The sequence below is a fragment of the Numida meleagris genome, chromosome 12 (genome assembly GCF_002078875.1).
Source record: "Numida meleagris isolate 19003 breed g44 Domestic line chromosome 12, NumMel1.0, whole genome shotgun sequence".
Classification (NCBI taxonomy): Eukaryota; Metazoa; Chordata; class Aves; order Galliformes; family Numididae; genus Numida; species Numida meleagris.
The window spans coordinates 9,743,085-9,761,833 of NC_034420.1; the positions used below are offsets into that span (position 1 = coordinate 9,743,085).

The 18,749-nt window shown below is 51.7% G+C and overlaps 1 protein-coding gene across 9 annotated transcripts in view; it reads left to right on the forward strand.

The window, feature by feature from the left end:
• LOC110405141 (hexokinase-3-like) overlaps positions 1 to 18,749 on the forward strand; it is a 38,985-nt gene that overhangs the window by 14,652 nt on the left and 5,584 nt on the right. For 3 of the 9 annotated variants that reach the window (XM_021410128.1, XM_021410129.1, XM_021410130.1), the window contains 9 exons: positions 65 to 1,225; positions 4,471 to 4,535; positions 6,418 to 6,506; positions 7,412 to 7,491; positions 10,665 to 10,833; positions 15,298 to 15,376; positions 16,893 to 17,013; positions 18,306 to 18,369; positions 18,638 to 18,733. In XM_021410128.1, coding sequence (XP_021265803.1) covers positions 65 to 1,225; positions 4,471 to 4,535; positions 6,418 to 6,506; positions 7,412 to 7,491; positions 10,665 to 10,833; positions 15,298 to 15,376; positions 16,893 to 17,013; positions 18,306 to 18,369; positions 18,638 to 18,733 — 1,924 coding nt within the window. Of the gene's footprint in view, positions 1 to 64; positions 1,226 to 1,480; positions 1,590 to 4,470; positions 4,536 to 6,417; positions 6,507 to 7,411; positions 7,492 to 10,664; positions 10,834 to 11,021; positions 15,377 to 16,344; positions 16,506 to 16,892; positions 17,014 to 18,305; positions 18,370 to 18,637; positions 18,734 to 18,749 lie in introns of those variants that run through there. The other 6 variants (XM_021410131.1, XM_021410134.1, XM_021410132.1 and 3 more) reach the window with 6 other exon arrangements.

Below are 18,749 nucleotides of genomic sequence, written 5' to 3' on the forward strand. Positions count from 1 at the left end.
TCCATTCTTGCTACGCCCTGCTGATGGAATGCACCTCTCAGAGAATCGACCTCTTGTCTTTCAGAGCTGTCAGCCCTCGGATTCCTCCAATGCAACCCCGCAGTTGTCTGTAGAAGTGCTGGACACACAAGGCCAAAGCTACCCCGCTGAGCAAGAGGGCTGTGGGATCCCGGGAGGCCTGGCACCTTGCCCTGGCACCCCTCGCTCCGAGGGCAGCTCCCACTCACAGAGCACCAGAGCTGATGGGAGCGGACAGATGGATGTCGCCCGGAGCCCCCTGGTAGTGTTGAGGAGGTTAAGCCAGGAAATCGTTGAAAGCTCACTAGTATCCAGCATAATCGTGTCTCCGGGGAAGAGCCAGCCTTTGACAAGGTCAAGTGAAAAGCCTTCCTCGCCACCTAAGAGTGATTCTAGTAACGTGTCACCCTGCACCCTGAAAGAGGACCTCATCTCTTTGAGTCCCACCTTCGGCAGGGTGCCTTCAGGTTCCTGGCAGCTGACACCTCGGAGACTGTTCACAAGCCCCTCCGGCTCTTCCAAAGCAGCAGGCCACAAACCAAAAGAGCAGCCCCTGCCCTGCTCTGGCCATTCTGTGGGAGAAGCCAGTGCTGGGAGCTCAGCCCGGCTCTGGAAGAGCTGGACCACGGAGCAGGGGGCCAGCCCCAGGATGAGCGGTGCTGGGGCAGGTACCAAGCACACCCCGCAGTCCAGGCATGCTGCCGCAGTGTGTGTTGCCACAGAGCAAGCGGAGCAGAACGAGGTGTCCAACTCTTCTCCTGAGCTTTGCATGCTGAATGTGGCAGAGGAGAAGCACAAGCAGGAGGAGGCGAGAGACACAGTGCACTATTACTGGGGCATCCCATTCTGCCCCAAAGGGGTGGACCCCAACCAGTACACCAACGTCATCTTGTGTCAGCTGGAGGTTTACCAGAAAAGCCTGAAGCAGGCTCAGAGGCAGCTATTGCATAAGAAGGAGTTTGGTAACCCAGTTGTGCCCAGTTCTTCTTCCTTAAGCCCAGATGAGCTCGGGAAAGGAGAGCAGATAAGCAGAGAGAATGGGGTTGCTGATGACACAGAAGATGGAGACCCAGGCACTCAGAAGGAGTGTGAGAGCATCACCTGGCTTCTCCCTTCAAAGAAGAGGGAGGCAGAAAGTCCAGGGCACAATGTGGAAGAAGAGAAGAACTCTACTTCTGATGACGAACCGACCACAAGCTACTGCCAGGTAAGAGCTCTGCTGAGCAGCAGTCGAGCAGCCATGTCTTCCCTCCATTTTAGGGTTCAGTCCCTTCTGCAAAGTGGGCACTGCTGATAAGTGCTCCTCATACATTTAGAGGCTTCCTCCCTAACCACGCTGCTTACTGTGAGAGAGAGAGAGGAGAAGGCTGCAGGCTGATTGGCAGCGTGCAGTGGTCGGGCCATCACGCAGCCTGGCAGCTGTCCATCGCTGCACCACTGAGATAAAGACTTCCAGCTGACACTTCCCTCTCCAAGGGGTGCAGCCTGGCAGGGCATCAGGATAGCGAGCGCAGAGACAGCATATGCCACCGGCAGCTCCAGTAAACCAGTTAGGAACCCATGGCCGGATGGTGAGCCCTGCCTTTTCCTTTGTGGCTTTTGTCCTTGCAGTGCAGCCTTCCCTTTTCCATCCACGTGCCCGTTTGCATTCATGTGCCTTCACCCTGCAGGTGCTCTTTCCCCTCGTGGTCCTGCAGCTGGGGGATGCTGGCTGTGCCGCGCCGCACGTGTGCTGCCTGCCCAGGGTGCTGTGTCACAGCAGCACTGCTCGCTGTCCTTGTAACCGTGGCCGGGCACCTTCTCCCCACGCCTGCTTGTTGGGGCTGCTCGACGCTAGGTGTCAGCCTCTGTCTCCGTCAGGGCTCTCGTTGGAGCGGAAGGCAGCTTTCTGTCACTGCTAAGTTTAAACAGATTGCAAGTCAGATGAAGTATTTATTACTGCTGTATTTTAGGTTTGTGTCAGCCTTTTCCAACCCTCATTTTTCATAATGACTTCACTCCCGGATCATTGTATAACTTTATCTTCTCTACGACTGAAGCCTCGGCTCTGTTGTTCCTGTTTTCAAGTGTATTTGATCATTTACCCTGGTGTTAGAAAGATACTTAACTTGTTTTGTGATATTTATATTCTGTCTTGTAATATTGAACACTTAAGAAAAACGTCATGTCTGCATTTTCTGGTTGCAGAAAAAGTACAGAGCAGTCTGTGCTGAAAAGTGACTTTCCATGACAGTGCTTTGGCTGGGGCTTAGCAGATATGGATTGAAGCAAGCCTTAGAGGTGACCTGTAGAGGGAGGAAGCCGACTTGTGCCCTTCTCCTTGTCTTTTGGATAGATGCAAAAGCCCTTAAGACAAACTGCTTTTTTTCATCCGTGTCTTTTCCTTTTACTCCAAAAGGTTGGGGTGGCTGCAGATCTGTGCATGTGTGCACCAAAGCCCTGGGGAAGCAGCAGCAGCTGGGGGGGGGGGGCACGGACTTTTAATCACTAGTGAAAACTGTGGGGTATTCTTTTTTTGTTGTTGTGATGCATTTAGTGCTAATGTCTAATTAATTCTTGGGGAGACAAGAGGTTTTAGTGGTGCTGAGTAGGAACTCATAATGTACTCATCCTGACCACAAGAGCTCTCTCAGAGAGCTCTCAGTGTATGCAGATTTGGCCTTCCTGGTATTTGTAATGTGAAAAACCGAGAGGAGGAGCGAGCTTTGAAATAGCTCAGCCCCAAATTTCCCAGCCTTTTATTTACTCGAGAGAAAATAATTTCTAAATACCCTTTCATCTGCCTTATCACTCCGAGCCTGAGAAGCTGCTTCCTTCTCCCTTCGCCTCCCTGCACAGTCACATGCTGAGGCCAGCGCAGGTGATTTACTTGCAAGATCGATATGTTTGATGTTTGCTTGTGCCTCGCCTCCATTTTTTTCTTCCATCAAATCCAATTCCACCGGCAGTGACAAAGCAGGGACACAGGGCAGCACTGACCCCTGCTGCATGTGATGCTGGGGACCTTCCGGTGCCACTGGGGATTGCTTTGTTGGGGGGGGACAGCAGGAGGTTTTGGGGTGTGCAGGACCTGGAGACATCCCTGGGGGCTCACAGCTGCCCTTGGAAAGCCCATGCCTGGTACCAGAGGAATGAGGGTGCAGAGGAGCTGCAGTGAGCACCTGCCACTGAGCCACCCCTGCATGGTATGGGTCACTGGCAGGAGGTCCCATCGCTGGGAACCCACCCTACCAGACCTCAGTGCCAAGCGCACATTCCTTCGTAGCTTTTCAAATAAGGTCAGGGGCCTCTTGGTCTTCTGACAGATTCAGAGGAAAATGACCCAGTTCTGGAGTTAGAATCTGGTGACCTGAATTAGTGCCATACCTTAAAACATACGTACCAGGCAAAACAGCCGCATGACGCAGTGTTGTGATCAAGGCGGAGGCATTTTTAAGATATCTGCAGTTCAGCGGATAAATAAATAAAAATAAAGGAGGAGCTGTTGGTATTTTATGTTAATGATGAGTTAGGCTGTGAAGAAATAAGAACAACGTAGATAAAACAGAAGGAAATCTGGCAAGAGGCTCTGTTTTGGGACCGGAGCTGATGGAAGTTGAAATCTATGGCAGTAATCAGGCTCTGAGAGGAAGGGGGAGAAAAATCCTTTGGATTTCTTTGAGAAATGGCATGAGAAATCACAGGCCTGACAGCATGGGCTGCTAATAAAGCGTTGTAATTCCATCTGATTAGAGAATGGCAAGTGTAATATGTACACTGAAGGAGAATAAAGGGATCTGGGTAATGACTGGCGTGCTAGCCTGACCTCGGCAGTGCACAAGGCTTTTGAACAAATTTTAAAGGAAAGAATAAGTGGAGTCATAGAGGTAAATGAAAAATGGGATGAAATGCGCATGGCTTTACGGGCTGTAGATTGTGCAGGTTAATCTGTTCCCTCTCTTTGATAGGACAGCTGATTTCCCAGCCAAGAAAAATGCAGCAGATCTTATCTACACGAATTTCAGAAAAGTACTTCTGGTGGTCAAACATCGGCTGCATGCGTTGATCAGGTCACCCAAACTCAGGCAAATAGATTTTAAACTGGAGCAGGTGAGGGCAGCTGGAGTGCTGGAGGACACTAAAACCCAGGGTTGTTTAGCTCAGCACAAATGGAGATGAGGAAGGGCAGTGATCGCTGCCAACTTCAGACACGGGGAGCAGGCAGGGGCTGGGAGGTGGTGGACGAGGTTGGCCTGGGAACGGATGGACACGGGCTGCCCAGAACGCATCTGCTACACGTTACTGCAGAGTGAAGGGAGGAATGGAGGCAAAAGCTGACTAGTTCAGGATGGATACTTACCATTTCTGGAAGAAAAACCATGCCATGGACAGAACTTGGTGACTCAGCAGAGCCTGTCCGGCCCCGTTAGCTGTGTGCATTGCTTTGTATAATATCAGAATTTTCCTTTTCAGGCCTCCCAGGTGCTGCCCACAGAGGGTGTGCGTGGAGACGGGGAGCCCATGCAAACTGCACGGAGGTGAGGAGGGGTGATTCAGCACATAGGGTCTGTGGGCTCACTCTGTAGATGTGGATTCATCCTCTCTCCTGGAGCAACTTCAGGCATGGGCTCACTGAAGCCAGCCTGGCAGCAGCAGGCCTTGCTGGAAAGGCTGCTACAGCTGCTGCTCTTACATCCCTGGAACTACATGGCTCTGAACCACTGTGGGAGAGAGGAGAGGCACAGCTGGGGAGAAGAGATCACTTACTGTCGTTACTGTATAAAACGTGCAAGTGCATCCTCGTACAAGCAAGATCTTGCTGTACAAGTAAGAGGACTTGATCCTTACCCTCTGCAGCTAATTTGACATGGTACAGTAAAGCTGGAGAGACGGGTAGATGAGCTAAAGGTGAGTTAGAGCAGCGCAGTCACGTGGGCTGTCTGAAGGCACATATGCAGCACGGTGAATGGTTTACTGGATTTCTGTGTGTATTTTTATATTCTTGCTGTACTGCTGAAGAGGAAAGCAGGGAGGAGGAAGCCAGACGGCACTGCCTATCAGCCAAAGATAGAGTGCAGTGCTCCAGAAAAACCACTTCAGCAGATGACAGGTGTGGGACAAGTCAACTTGATTTCCCTCACATTTAAGTCTAGTCTTTTTTTTCCCCTTCCTTCTTGTGGGATGCAGCTCTGCGGCGAAGGCTGTGAAAGAGGAAGGTCAAATGGGAGAGGATGCAAGGAGCAATTTGCAAGAGAGGGCGGATGGTCTCGTGGTTCTTTTATTTGATGGGTTTTATAATTTCAACCCATTCTGGGACAAAACAGTCAACTTTCCTTAGATCTGACAGTATTGGCCCAAATAGTTAGTATCAGTCTGCTGAGTATGAAACCCTGTGCTTCCTGCAGGTCACTTGGCCCGGTTGTTCTATGCTGTGTGCAGAGCATGGTAGATTGGGGTTTTAATAAATGATTATAGGCTTCGTTACTGGGAGATAGTTGGTGTAGCAAGAAATGTGGTTTGACTTCAAATTGATTAGCCCATTTCATAAATGTCATAGCAAGTTGTGTTGTGTGAGTCCTTTTGAAGTGAGCCCTGATGTTAGACACAGAGTAAAACATGCTCAGCCTGGATTCATAACAAACGCTCTGAGATGCTTTATTTAGAGAGAAAAGCCACTTGTGATTTCCTATCAGAATTTTGTTATTTATCATAAATCAGCAGTGGCTGTTTTCCCCTCTCTGAGGCCTTGGTTGAGCTTAATAAATCTTCTGTTTGTCAGGATGGGGATTCATGTTTTTAAAGTGTGCTCTTGCATACTTGATCAGACTAATCAGGAAGCCATACAAAATGCTGAGAGTGTCAGCATGGGTGCCAGACTCGCTCAGCAATGCCTGCCCGCTCCAGAAAGTCACTGTGTTGTGCTGGTGGGGAAAAAAACAATGCAAAAGGTTAAAGGGAGAGGGACAGCGTGCTGCAGGGAACTGCCGTGCTGTGCCAGTGGGGCTTTGCTGCAGGGAAGCTCAGCACTGTGCTGTTTCTGTGTGCCTTTCCCCCTAAGAATTCCCATCCTCACAGGGCAGAGAGCACAGTGCTAGTACCTGCACAGCTCCCAGAGCTAAGAGCAGGAAGAGTCAGGAAAGTCCCACAGCTGTGAGCAGGAATTCTCGCTCCCCTCACATGAGGTATTGATCCTTTATGTCTTCTTATCAAGGACCTCTCTAAGCCAAAAAAGGTCTGCTGGCTGTTTCTGCTTAGAACAGCATTTCATCCCAATATTCTTCTCCGTTATCCTGCTCATTTCTGGCTATCAAATAATGACCACCTGGAAATGACAGAGCTGTCTGAGCTGTGCAAGGCAGGCAGGTGTGTGCTGTCACACTGATGGACTGGAGACTTATATTACATTTATGTTTTGAATAGCATCTGCATGTTGACCCCGCTTGGCAGTAAGAGGAGCCCTGACATTGTCAGAGAAAACTCTGCAGAAGAAGAGATCTCCATTTGCCCAGGTAGGAGGCACCTGGGAATGTTCAGAGTTTTGAACTGAAAATTATACACTTTTAAAATTCAGAGAAAATGAGAGAATTTTCAAGTTGTTCAAACAAAACAAGACTTCCTTTCCATCGGTGTTTATCCAGGCTGGAATTATCCAGGTAAGTTTGGATGATCCTCTGGTTTTGGACCCTTTTCCTCCAAGGCAGCATCCCAGTTCTGTGCTCAGGGGCAGCTAGGTGCTGGCTGCTGGAGAGGCACCAGCACACACACATCAGTGCAGAGGGACCATTCCCAAGTGCCAGGTGTGCTCTCTGCAATGCTATCAATAAATTGTCACGTTTTTCACTGTCAATATATGTAAAGCATGACAGCTGAAATAATTTGTCACAAATTCATTAAACCTGTTTGGGGCCAATGCTTTTTTTTCTTCCTTGAGCTCTCCTATCATGTTTGAGATTTTCCAGTTCAGAGTTTTAAGGGAAGGAGCTAACGAAGAGCCTGCTGCTGTTGATGAGCAGCTGTGGGGAGGTCATAGTGGCAATGCTTGGAGGCATGTTTTGTTGCTAATGAAAACAGGGAGGTCTGAAGACTGCAGGATGGGAGCTCCGTTTGCCTTGCTCCTTGGATGGAGCAGAGCTCTGTTCTTGCATTGTTTCCATCCCAGCAAGCATCCCACGTGCTTTCCCTGTGTCTAGTCTCACTCCCCATGAAGCTGCAAAGCTGCAGTGGCTTTGTCCTCACACCACTGTGCTGTGACTCTTAACCCCTCATCCAGCTGTGTTGTTGCACATTGTCTGATAACATTTGTGACAAGTCTAAAAAATGTTTTGAAGCTGTGAAATGCCTAAGTCACAGCAACAAATGAGAAGAAAGTTTGGGGGCTGCAAACCTGTGCTGACATGGAGCTATCTTTCTGCAGAGACCCAGCCGAGTCCGTTGGAAAGCACTGAGCCGGAGAGAGAAGAGCTTTCCTCGGCCAGCAAAGATGTGCATATGCAGGTAAAGAGCCTGGAGCTGGGGAAGTGTCCTGTTTCCAGTGCTGCTTTCTTCAGCTGGGCTGTGCTAGCACTTCTCCCTGGTAGCTGAGTGCATGGGCTTGGGTGGCATCCGTGTAAACACTTCCCACTTCCTCTGCTGCTTCGTAGTTCCAATTCCTTTGGCTAGGGGCTGTGTGCAGCTGCATCTGGAGCCTTTCAGCCTTGTAGCTGGAGAGTTGTTATCAATTCCAGTTTGTTCTTCTATGCTGCACAAACTGCTGTGCTGAGGGACATTGTCACTGGGAACAGCAGCACTGTTGCTTGCCCAGGAGCAGTGCTATGGGGGTCAGGATTGCAGAGGGACCCCAGGAGCTGTGAGAGGCTTCCCAGTAAATCTCAGCCACACATATTAACGACACATTTTGCCCTGTTACGGTCCTCTGTATGACATTGTTGTCTACAGACTCTCTCCAAGAGGTTGGGATAAAGACAACAAGGAGATGCTGAGGGCTGCTGGTGGTTTACAGTCCAATGAGAATGAGCTGAGCCCCGGAATCCTGATTTGTATGCAGTGATAGCTCCCAGCAGCAGTAAGCCAGTGGCAGGGCCATTCTCTTACCTCCCAGTCCAGATGTGCACTGTTGTGTGGCTGCTTTCCCTGTGTTGTCACACCTGTGCAGCAATTGCCTTGCAGCTGTCACTGTAGCGACATCTGAGTTCAGTTCCTGCTTCTGATAAAACTCCGTTTGTCTATTAATTTAGAGAGCGATATCAAAGGGGTTGCCAAGTACTCCTCTGGCAGGGTACATGAATACAGAATCGTACAGCTCTTGACAAGAGGATTCATTTGTGGAATGCTCACTCTGGAAGCCTGCAGCTTGTATAGTGCATCTGCAGCTCCCGTGTCTCATTGTCGCAGGCCTCTTAATAAACCAGGTTCTGCTCTCGTGTGCCTTTCATTCTGCAGGTATCTCAGAGCACTGCTCAGTCAATTAGAGACTGCAGCGGTCCTGTGCACAGCCCTGGATCCTCAGCCCCCAGGGCACAACTGTGACCCATTTGGCTGCAGCAGAGCGTTGGCCTGTGCCTGCCTCTTTGCAGAGCGTGCCCCTGGGTCTTACACCTTCACCTGGACAGCTGCTGGGCAGGAGGCGAGCAGCACGGCGCTTCCCAGGGATTGTCACAGCGTGGTCGTTGGCAGCGGGTACCAGCCCTGAGCCTCTAGCCTTGCAGGGAAGCAGCCGTCACATGGATCAGCAGTTAGCGTGGAATGAGCACGGGCCGTGGGGACAGAGCTCTTCCTCTCAGCTGCTGAGCCAGGGCACAGGAGCCTTGTTCCTGAGCTCAGCCTCCAGCATCGCTCTTGGCTGGTTGCTGGCTGCTGGCTCCAAGCACTGTATCCTGTGGGCAATTTTCTCTGCTAAAGAGGAGAGGCAGCAGTCTGTGCCTCCGACAGGGCTCTGCAGTCGAGGTTTTCCAGGCTGTCACCACAAGGTTTTGTACACGCAGATTTGGGGCTCTGGTGTCTTGTGTTACAGAACGTTGCATTTCCTTTTAGAATTAGTGATTTACCACCGAACGTAGGTGGGCAGGGTGTGTGGAATCGGTGATCTCCTCAGACTGATTTAAAAATGGCAGCTAGCAGGAGCAGCGCCTGCTGCTTTTCCCATCACTTTTTTCGCTGCGTTGTCAGACCAGAATAACGCAGGTTTGATCTGATCATTCATAGCTGACACATCCTGCTTTTTATGACTCCTCTTTGTAACGCGGCGCGGTGAGGACTTCACAGGATGTAGTGACACTGAGAAGTGAGAGCAGGGTACAAACGCTAATGCTGTGAGTGATGCGCTGCAACAGCTTGCGTTTGGCTGGAGGGACTCTGGTGGCAACTCCCCCGTAGAAATGTGGTGCTGAGTCTCCCTGGAAATGAGTGCGGGGTTTTTGGGGTCAGTCCCGTAGCCTGTCAGACAGCGACGGGGAGAAATGAGTTTTCTGAATTGATTCTCAGCTTAAGACCCCATCGTGCGATTTCTTGCTTAGCTCCTCTGAGTCAACAAAGCCCTCTCCTTCCCTTTGGGACATAAAAACGAGGATGGATGCTCAGGATCAGACCCTCGTTTGGCAAAGCAACATTACACGTGACAGCGTGTTCCAGCAGCACTGAGCGTCTTGGCTGGCCCTGGTTACTGCTTCCCTGAAATTACACTGCTGAAGGGATGCAGGCAGCAGTTTTACTGCATAGTGGCTGCGTGTCGTTGCTTAGCCCCAAGAACAGTGAGCTCTCCTTTATTATTTCCCTTCAGGTTTCTTCTACATGGTTAATATTGAAATATTTATTTTAATGGGGGGGAAAAGTGGCTCTTTCTTAAAAAGGAAGAGATTTTGTAGCAAGCCTGACTAGGCAGAGATCTAATTGTGAGTGATATGGCAGCAGTCTGCTGTGTCTTGGAAACATGCATAGCGCAGGGAGCAGTCTGTGTCTCTGTGGGTGTGGAGCAGAGCACCTTTGCAGCTGTGTAACCAATGCAGAAAGACAGTGCTGCTGAGTGGGAACGGCACCCAGCGAACAAACACGGGTGGTGACATTTTGCCCTGGCAAAATGCCATTGTTAGCGATGTTGTGTGACACGGGTTGCCTCTCTCTGTGTTCTGTGTCACCTCTGACTGCTCCAGCCGTGTCCTCTGGAGGAGGACGAGGAGCACCCCGGGATCTGAGGCCCCACAGCCTCCTTTCATCCCAGAGGAGCGTTCCCAGACAGTGCAGCCTCTGTAGTGTGGATCATGTCCAGGAACTGATGAGCGCAAGTCAGGTGTTGAACTCCCGCTTTGCCCCATGAATTTCCCATCAGTTTCGCTTCTGAGCTTTCCTGATTAATGGAAGCCTTGCCATTTTTCAGCAGTATAGGAGATGTTTGCCTTAAGTGGTGTGCACGGCTGTGCAGGGAGGTGTCACCGTGATTCAGCAGGACACTCTGCCTTTGGAAGAAGAATTAGGTATTAGAGCCCCGCAGTTTACTCAGGCAGTGGTCTTATTTCTGACCTGTATGTGACGAAGGGAAAATAAAACTTTCCAAGGAAAAACAAATCTATGGGAAGGTGAGTTGCTCCAGCTCTGCAGTTACCCAAAAAAAAAAAAAAAAAAAAAAACCCAAGAAAAAGAAACACAGCTGTCTCTTTTCCCCTCTCCCTCTGTAGGCTGGCGGAGATGGCAGCGCTGACAGGGCTCTGTCTGAGGGCAGCCACACGGCTGCTGACCGCGTCCCGTGCCCGCTGTGCGACCAAGGCTTCCCGGCTGCGGAGATCGAGCTGCACGCCATGTACTGCAACGGCATCGTGGGAGAGGAGGCTGCTGCGGACAGCCCAGGTCTGCCATGCGCTGTGTCTGTGTGTCTGCTCTCTGTGCTGATCGCCCTTTCCCACTGCTTGCAGCTGGGTGCTGGTGTCTTGTTCCTCTCGGGGTACTTGTGTGTGATGTGGCAAGTTAGGTTTGTCTGCTCTGCCTTGGTCCATCCCCAGGCTTGGTCAGGAGAATGTTACTGGAGACTCTGGTAGTTTCCAGCACCTCCCGCACAGAGATCTCTCTGACCACGTTATTCGTTCTTTGGAAGGCCTATAAGCTGATTACTGCACAAGGATTTAGCCCTGGCTGCTTCACACGGTACTCCCAGGACACATCTATTTTGTATTTTGAGAAGACCTGCGGAGAATTTGCCAGTGGTAGAAAATGGCATCTCCAGAGCCATTCGGGTGAGCATCCTTCAGGGCTCTCAAGAAATGAGAATGTTCTGTAATGCTCCAAGAACAGCCTCCGCTGTGCAATGAGTCTGACATTTGCGTGTGCAAAAATGGCTTGTTCAGCAGGAAGGGACTGCAGAAAAGTTTCCCTCTTGTTCCTCCAAAATTGCAAAATGATAGCTATTGATCTAGGAGCTCAGTTTTTTCTCCTTCATGTGAAGAGTGAGGCAGAGAAGTGTGGTCAGAATGCCCGTATCAAATCCTCTTTGCAGCCTTCTCTGTGTCAGGTTTCCGTAGCCAACCTTTGCAGAGCTTAACTGAACAAATACACCAGTTGGTTATCAATGTATTCAATAAGTTATGTTTTAGCTGCTGCTTGAAATGTAAAGTCTGTGTTAGCACAATGTCAGGTAATATCAAAGGGGTAGCTTGTAATAAGATTAACTTTTCAGGTTGTGAATATATAATTTTCAGTTACATGCTGGGTTATTAAATACAGCCTAAATCTGTGATGTTTGAGCAATTTGAGCAAATCAGAGCTGGTACAAGAACTGTAACATGTACATTCCTCTAGCAGGAAGAAGTTTCACCCTGTAATCTTAATGCAGAGTTGATGTAGCTTTAAAATACGTGGTCCCTGTTATGCAGAATCACTGGGGATGTGACATGGGTCCTTTTAAGATAACACGAGCCAGAGTAGCAGCTGATACTGTGCATGCTGAATCCTGGTGGGAAGTTCTCTCTGCAGGCACAAACCAGCTGCTAATGCAAAGGGGCAGATCGTGAATTGTCACAGTTCATCTCCCATCCTGATAAAGGTTGTATCTGCACTACAAAGCGGAGCAGAATTTTCAGTATGCCTTTCAGCAGGAGCATCTTTGGCCCCGCAGTAATCTGGTCCCAAGTGTGCCTGGATTGTGAGCGTATCCATTGATCCTGGGAATCCTGACTGTGATCAGGAGAAGGCTTAGAACTTTTTGCCCATGCAAGGGAATTTGTTCATTCCTTTGGTGTGGGCTTTCAGCAGGGCAGAGTTCAAGGCTGGCCTTTCCACTCTGCTCCAGACTGGTCTCCTTGGGGATGCTTGTAAGGGTGGCTATTTTGGAATTGCTCTGCTGCTATTCTGCCTTGTTCAGAACAAGAAAACTGAAAGAAAACTAGCCTTGAATAATGGAGATCTTGGTCTGCAATAATGGCTCTAAGCTGAGCAATGGTTCTGGGACAAAATCACGGGAATTTGGGTTTTCCATTGCCAGTTATTCTAATATTTTTGCTGTACAGACCAGACTTTACGAGCCATAACACTTGTGTTGTTTGGGCCAAGGCTCTTCATGTGGCTCCCTGTGCTCTGAGCTGTGCACTTGAGCTTGGAGGAGAAAATAACAGGGAGGAGAGGTATGATGATGCCTTTGGCCTGTAGGGCACCTCGCTGCAGTTCCTAGTGAGCATACAGAGGCAGACATCCCACAGAAGGGTTCCATGTGATGGACTCATCAGCGGGATTTGGGATGAACTCACAGGGGTTTAGTGTGGCAGAGGTGAGACAGTAACTTGACACATCTGTGCAGGGACAAAAGGACTCTGCTTCCAGAGCTGTTATTTTGGCACCTTTCGCTAGCATAAAATTCACAGGTAAAGGTAATGCATGGGGGGAAAAAAATCTTTCAGTGTTTTGTATAAGGCCAGCTCAGGCTGCTGGTATTTAAGGACAGGCTTTCCAATGTGGGCAAGATGGGCTGCAGTTCCTTCCCTTACAGATGTCCGTGGTTGCCCTGGCTGGGTGCCCAGACCACCGCACACCTGGGCAGTATGCAAATCTGATCAGGAGTTTCCATTTCCATGTGGTCTGAGTAACTAACAAGGAAGGGCCTGCTGTTGCTTTAGCTATGGCACCAGGCTGAGGAAGGCTCACGTCCCAGGTTTCCAGCTCGGTGACCGCTGCAAATTCCAAGTGAATGAGTGAAGCGGTGGAAGTGTTGTGGCAGCTCCTTCCTCCTTCCTGCAGCCAGCTGAAGGGCTTACATGTGTGAGAGGATCTCCGCGGAGCCGCCGATCCGTTGCCTGCTGCTGCCCTGCATGAAGCTGCCAGTTTCCCTCTGGAAGTGAGCCTTGGCTGGTACCGAGCACATCAAACACACTGTTCCCATCGTCCTCCACTGACTCGCTCCCACCTTCCCAGTTCCCACGTGAGCCTGGGAAAATGAGGATTTGGTATATTCCTTCTTCCCCAAGCCCCATTACAACCTGGTGCAGCTGTCAATCTTCAGAGTGACAGCAGCAGTGCTGGTGCTGTTAAAAGCCTCATGGCATCAATACAGTGGCGCTGATACAAAGAGCGATGGAATGGATGCGGAGAAAAGCTTCACCACTTCTTAAAGACAAGATGCCAGCGAAGCCTGCCACTGCTGGGTCCTGCACGTAAAGTGGTGTGGCTGGTAGGGAGAGCAGGGGAAGGGGGCTGGTGTGTGTTGGCAGGGCTGTGCCTTGCCAGCTCTCCCAAGGATGCAAACAGTGTGGGCTGGCCCTGCTGTGCCTCCCAAGCTGCTGGCACCGCTGTCCCCGTTTTCTCCCCCACGCCTCTTCTGTCGGCATCGCAGCTGGGGGTCCTCCCCAGGCATCTGCAGGGCCCACCTAATGGGCCCGTTATGCCAGATGTGTTCACTGCTTTTGAAAGAAAATAGAACTGATTAACACCTGAGCTAGCGCACGAGGCTCCCGAAACGGTGCTAAAGGAATATTAACAAGTGCACGTCGCTTTGGAGAGCAGCTTTCAGCACGCTGTCAAATGCACGTTGGTGGGGCTGCAGGCATGCTGGGTGGCTGGGGGCTAGCTGTGTCCATCAGTCCTCTTCATCAGGCTGCCACTTCGAATCTGGGCCAGGCCAAGTCAATGAGACGTCCGCCTGTGAGAAATGAGCTGCTGGAATCAGCCGTCTCCCACAAGACAACGTCCACAGCCCAGGAATGCTCTGGAAAGGAAGTTTTGCTAAAACTCTGAACGATTCCCTTTGCGCTGCACAAAATTTTGTGCCTCCCCGTCTTTATCACAGGTGACGAGCCAACAATCACAGCTTTGCCATGCCTGTAGCTTGGACTCCGGCCTCTCCGTTTGCACAGAGCATGGCATGTGATGTTTCTGGGCGGTGCAGTAGCTCCATGCATTGCTTCTGCATCCCGTGACAGCTGCTGTGGAGCTGGAGTCTCGGGATGTCCCTGGTGGAGCGAGCTAAGCTCTCTGATGCGCTCCCCGAGGATCTTTGCTGGTGGCGTGTCAACAGAGATATGCTGAGAGGAATTCAGCTGAAAGAGACAACATTTAGATGTGCTCCGTGCAGATGCCTGGAGAGCAGGTTCAGAAGGGCTGCTCGGGCATGTGAAAGGAGCAGAAAGTGTTGGGCCTGCTGTCAGCGTGCTGGTGAGGCTGGGGTCTCTCTGGCCATCTACTCCATGTTCCTTATGGGTCCCTTCCAGCTTGGGGTATTCTGTGATTCTATGATTCTTCCCTGCTGCCATTGGAAAGCAGCGCCGGTGCGACTCTTCATCCAGAGCTGTGTTCAGGCAGTAGTAAAGATCCCCCTTGTTTTCAGTGGGAAGGAGGAGCAGCAACTGCAAGGCCGAGTGCTGTAACCTTCCCATCCCAGCGAGACTTTCTCCTCCTACCCCACCTGCAGAGGGGCCAGTGCCCCTGCGCTCCCCCTGCAGCAGGCACAGGGGTTTGTTTGCCTTGGCAGTGAGCGGTGCAGCCATGCTGGAGCAGCGGAGCATCTCCTCTCCCACGCTGTTGTGTGTCAGCTTTAAAATGACTGTGAGCTGCGTGCTGTTGGTCCAGCTGTTTCTGGCAGAGGGTAGGTTGGGGCGTGACACGGTGCGATGGCTTCCCAGGCCGGGAGGGTAACTTCTCACATATCCCTCTGAAAATTGTCCAGCTGCCCCTCTGGACTGGGAAAGAAGATCCTGCCCATCCCAGTCCAATAGTTGTCTCGCTTTGCATCGCTCAACTGCAGCGCTGAGTGAAACAGATTGGAAGGTGCAGTGTTTGGATGCGGTGTAGGGTGGGGATGGATGGCAGTAACCTTTTCTGTTTTGCTTCCAGTGCTCACTCGGGGTCGGAGAGAGGCACGAAGTAAAGCTGCAGGTGGTGAAAGCAGCCAGACGTCCTCAGATTCTGACAAGTAAGTAGGTATGCTGCTCCTCCACCGTTGTTTCTGTGCCCCAGTTCTGCCTTGTCCCTGCATAAATGCCTTTGTCTGTGTGTAAATGCTGGCTGTTGGCCTTGTAGTGTTATCTCCCTAAGAAACTGCCTTTTCTCAGTGCTTCTTGTCGCAGCGCTAAATATGTTTAGACCGAAACAAAAGAAATTTGCTGTTCTCAGATTGTTTATTTTTGCTCTAATTTCCTTCCAGCCAAATGCACAGTGGGTCAGAGTGCGTGGTCTCTGACCATTGTGGGGGAGCTGTAGTTAAAATGCTGCTAACTCAGCCGGTTTCTGACGAGGGATTGGAACTTAGTAACCCTGGGAAAAGAGGAGGCCGGGACGGGGAGGCTGTCAACATGGCACCTGTAGTGATATTCTTAATTAAATTAGACTTTCAGAATAGCAGTGGCTTTGTTTAATCTCTTCCCATGCAGCCCCTCCTCCTGCCACCCACACAAAGCATCATAAGAGAGGATCTGACAGTAAAATCCCTGCTATGGAAGCAATTTTGCTGTTACAAACAGTGGATGGCAACATCACTAATGGAATTAGGCTAATTATAGAGAGGACAGCTTCTGTTTAGACACATTATCTGGGTAATCAGCACTGACTGGAAAGAAAATACGGGAAAAGTACTGCAGAGTTTTGCTCGATGGGGGCTCTCCATATGCATTTTGGAGCCTGGAGTGAGTTTTACTGGGAGAGAGCTGCTTATCAAACCGAACACGATGTTGCTAGGGCTGCTTCTTTGGGGGCTCCTGGTCCATTCCTGAGCAGCCCTGCAGGTGGATGCTCTCCTGAAGAATCAGTGCCCTATTCTGCATGGCATGGTCCCCTCTGAAAGCTGATGTGGAAGCGTTTGTATCTGTGTAAATCCGAGCCTGCCCTCCATCTCCTTTCACTCAGGCTGATTTTCTTCCTAGGCACACTCAGTTGTCCTGAGCCTGGGAACCTTCTGCACAAATGAGGGGGTTTGAGGAGCACGATGCAAGAGAGGGGGCACGTGTGCCAGCCCGCAGCAGGAGCGTGTGCTATGGCATGTTGGAAAATGGAGACAGTGCAGAGAAAGACTTGATTTACTAGTCAGACAAGTTCATCCAGCCCTGGTAAAATGTCTCTCTGATTTAACACACTTGGTTTGCTTTTCAGGCAGAATTTAACTCCCTTTTGCAAAGCCCTCGCACTTCATTTCTGTGGATTTTGACAGGGTGCTTTATGTCTGGGGAGAAATCAGCAGCGTTGGAGATAGTTAGATGAGCAGATTTGATTACTGTCCCGCTGCTGCAGCAGCAGGATGCAGAGAAGCAGGCAGGGAAAACCAATAATCACTCAGTCTTTGTGATTGGTGCCGGCCTGACCCCACTGAGCCAGCCCCGATCTGGTGACACATCTTCTCAGTGGCACGGTCCGGAGGAGGAAAGTCACTGCTGGTGGCTGGGAGCCCAGCGCAGGGCGAATCCTAATGCGGTGCTCTGTCCTTTCCTGCCTGGCAGGTGTGAGAAGTGCTACCTCTGTAAGTCACTGGTGCCACTGCTGCAGTATCAGAGGCACGTGGACAGCTGCCTCCAGGCTGCTAGGCAAGCTCAGGGAACCAGGAGGCTGCGAAGCACCAAGGTGAGGGGCGACCCTGCAGACCGTCTGCTTTGCTTTGTGCTGGGTTTGGGGCTGGGTTGCCAGCAGGAGCCGTGTCCCTGGTCCCAGGGGTGAGCTAATCCAGCGGAGCTGCCAGCAAGCTCTCCAGCAGGCAGCCAGCCAGCCAGCCCCGCTGCCAGCAGCCACAGTCCTGCAGCCTTCCTCGGCTGAATAGGGACACCGTGGAGGGCAATGTCAGAGTGACAGGCGTGTCCAACTCCGTCCGTGGGCCCCTTCCCATAGGGAAGGCTTTGGAGCCGAAGTGGGAAGAGCCACTCAGTGCCTGGAGCATCTCAGGAGAGCTGCAGGGAGGTGTGCTGGGGGTGGGGCAGGAGCCCTGCAGGCAGCAGCTGGCATGCGGTCCCTCGCCAGGTGTTGGTCCCCACTGTGCCTGCTCCTGCTCGTGGCAGCCCTGGGGGAGCGTGGGGAGGGTCCTTGCAGCCTTCCCACTGGTTCCTGCCGGCAAAGCCCTTGCACAGCAGTTTTGCCTGCACTCAGAAATGTGATTCTCAGCATGAAGATGCAACATGATGTCTTAGTTTCTTATAATCCCTTAAATCCATCACAGGCCTCAGCCCTTTGGGGATTCAGATGCGGATGATGAGATTTCTGGTTGATGATTTTGGCTGGGATACAGCCAAGCGCTGTGTGGCTCAGAGCATTGTTAGGGCACGGCTGCCCCTACACGTGTCTGGCTTTGGGGGCTGTTTGACTCCGTCCCTGTGCCCCATGGCCACCTAGTGCATGGGGCTCCTGCCTGTGGGTACTGGGGATGATGCCAGTTACAGAGGCCCTCGGAGATGGCCTGGCGAGGCTCTGGGTTCCCTGTGACTCTGCCTCATGCTGAGGTGGGAGCTCACTGGGAAGCAGGTCATGCTGTGGGAGAGCTTCCAGGTGGCAGCACTGGGCTTGCAGGTCCCTGCCACAGCACATTCTGGGATGCTCGGCAGCTCCAACCCTGACGTCAGTGCCTTCAGGAGCAGTGTTGGGGCAGGGAGCAGCCAGGAGAGTGGACTGTGCTGGGCCAGCAAGGCTGAACGCAGCCAGGAAGTGTGCCCTTAGTCTGTGTGACCAGCATGGCTGTGTTCCCAGTTGCTGAGAGAGGGCAGGAGAAGTGTGCTCCTTGTCTGGCTGTGCTCTGTTACAGGGCTCTACTTTGTTAACCTACACCTGCCTCAGCAGGGCTGCCCCACGGCCTGTGCTGTGCAGGCACCCGGAGTGGACGGGCCCCTCGCGGCAGCACTGTGACAGCGTTCTCCTCTCCTCTTTGACAGGTTGTGGCAAGGCACAAGAGGGGACTCCTCGGCATGCTGGAGCTCTCGGAGAGCAAGTCTGCAGGTGGGAAGCTGCTTTCTGTGCCTGCCAGCTGGCTCAGGGCCACAGAACATCTCTTCTCTCTCTCTCTCTCTCCCTCCCTTTGGGGGTGGGTGGCCCCGAGGTCTGGGATGCTCCTGGAGCTGGGCCTCTGGGGGCTGAGGGTCTGCTCCACATCCCTGCCTGTGCCACAGGACATGGGGCAGTACCCGGAGGTGCTCACATTGCTCCCCAAAATGCCTTTGGGAAGGTCGCGGTGCTGCCCCACAGCTGATGCATGCTCTCGTTGCAGGTGCTGACACGGGGACCCACATCCCTGGAGTAGGCGACCAGCGGGACCACACCACGCTCCCACGCAGCGCCGAGGACGAGGACAAGGCCGAGCACAGTGCGAGCTCCCTCCT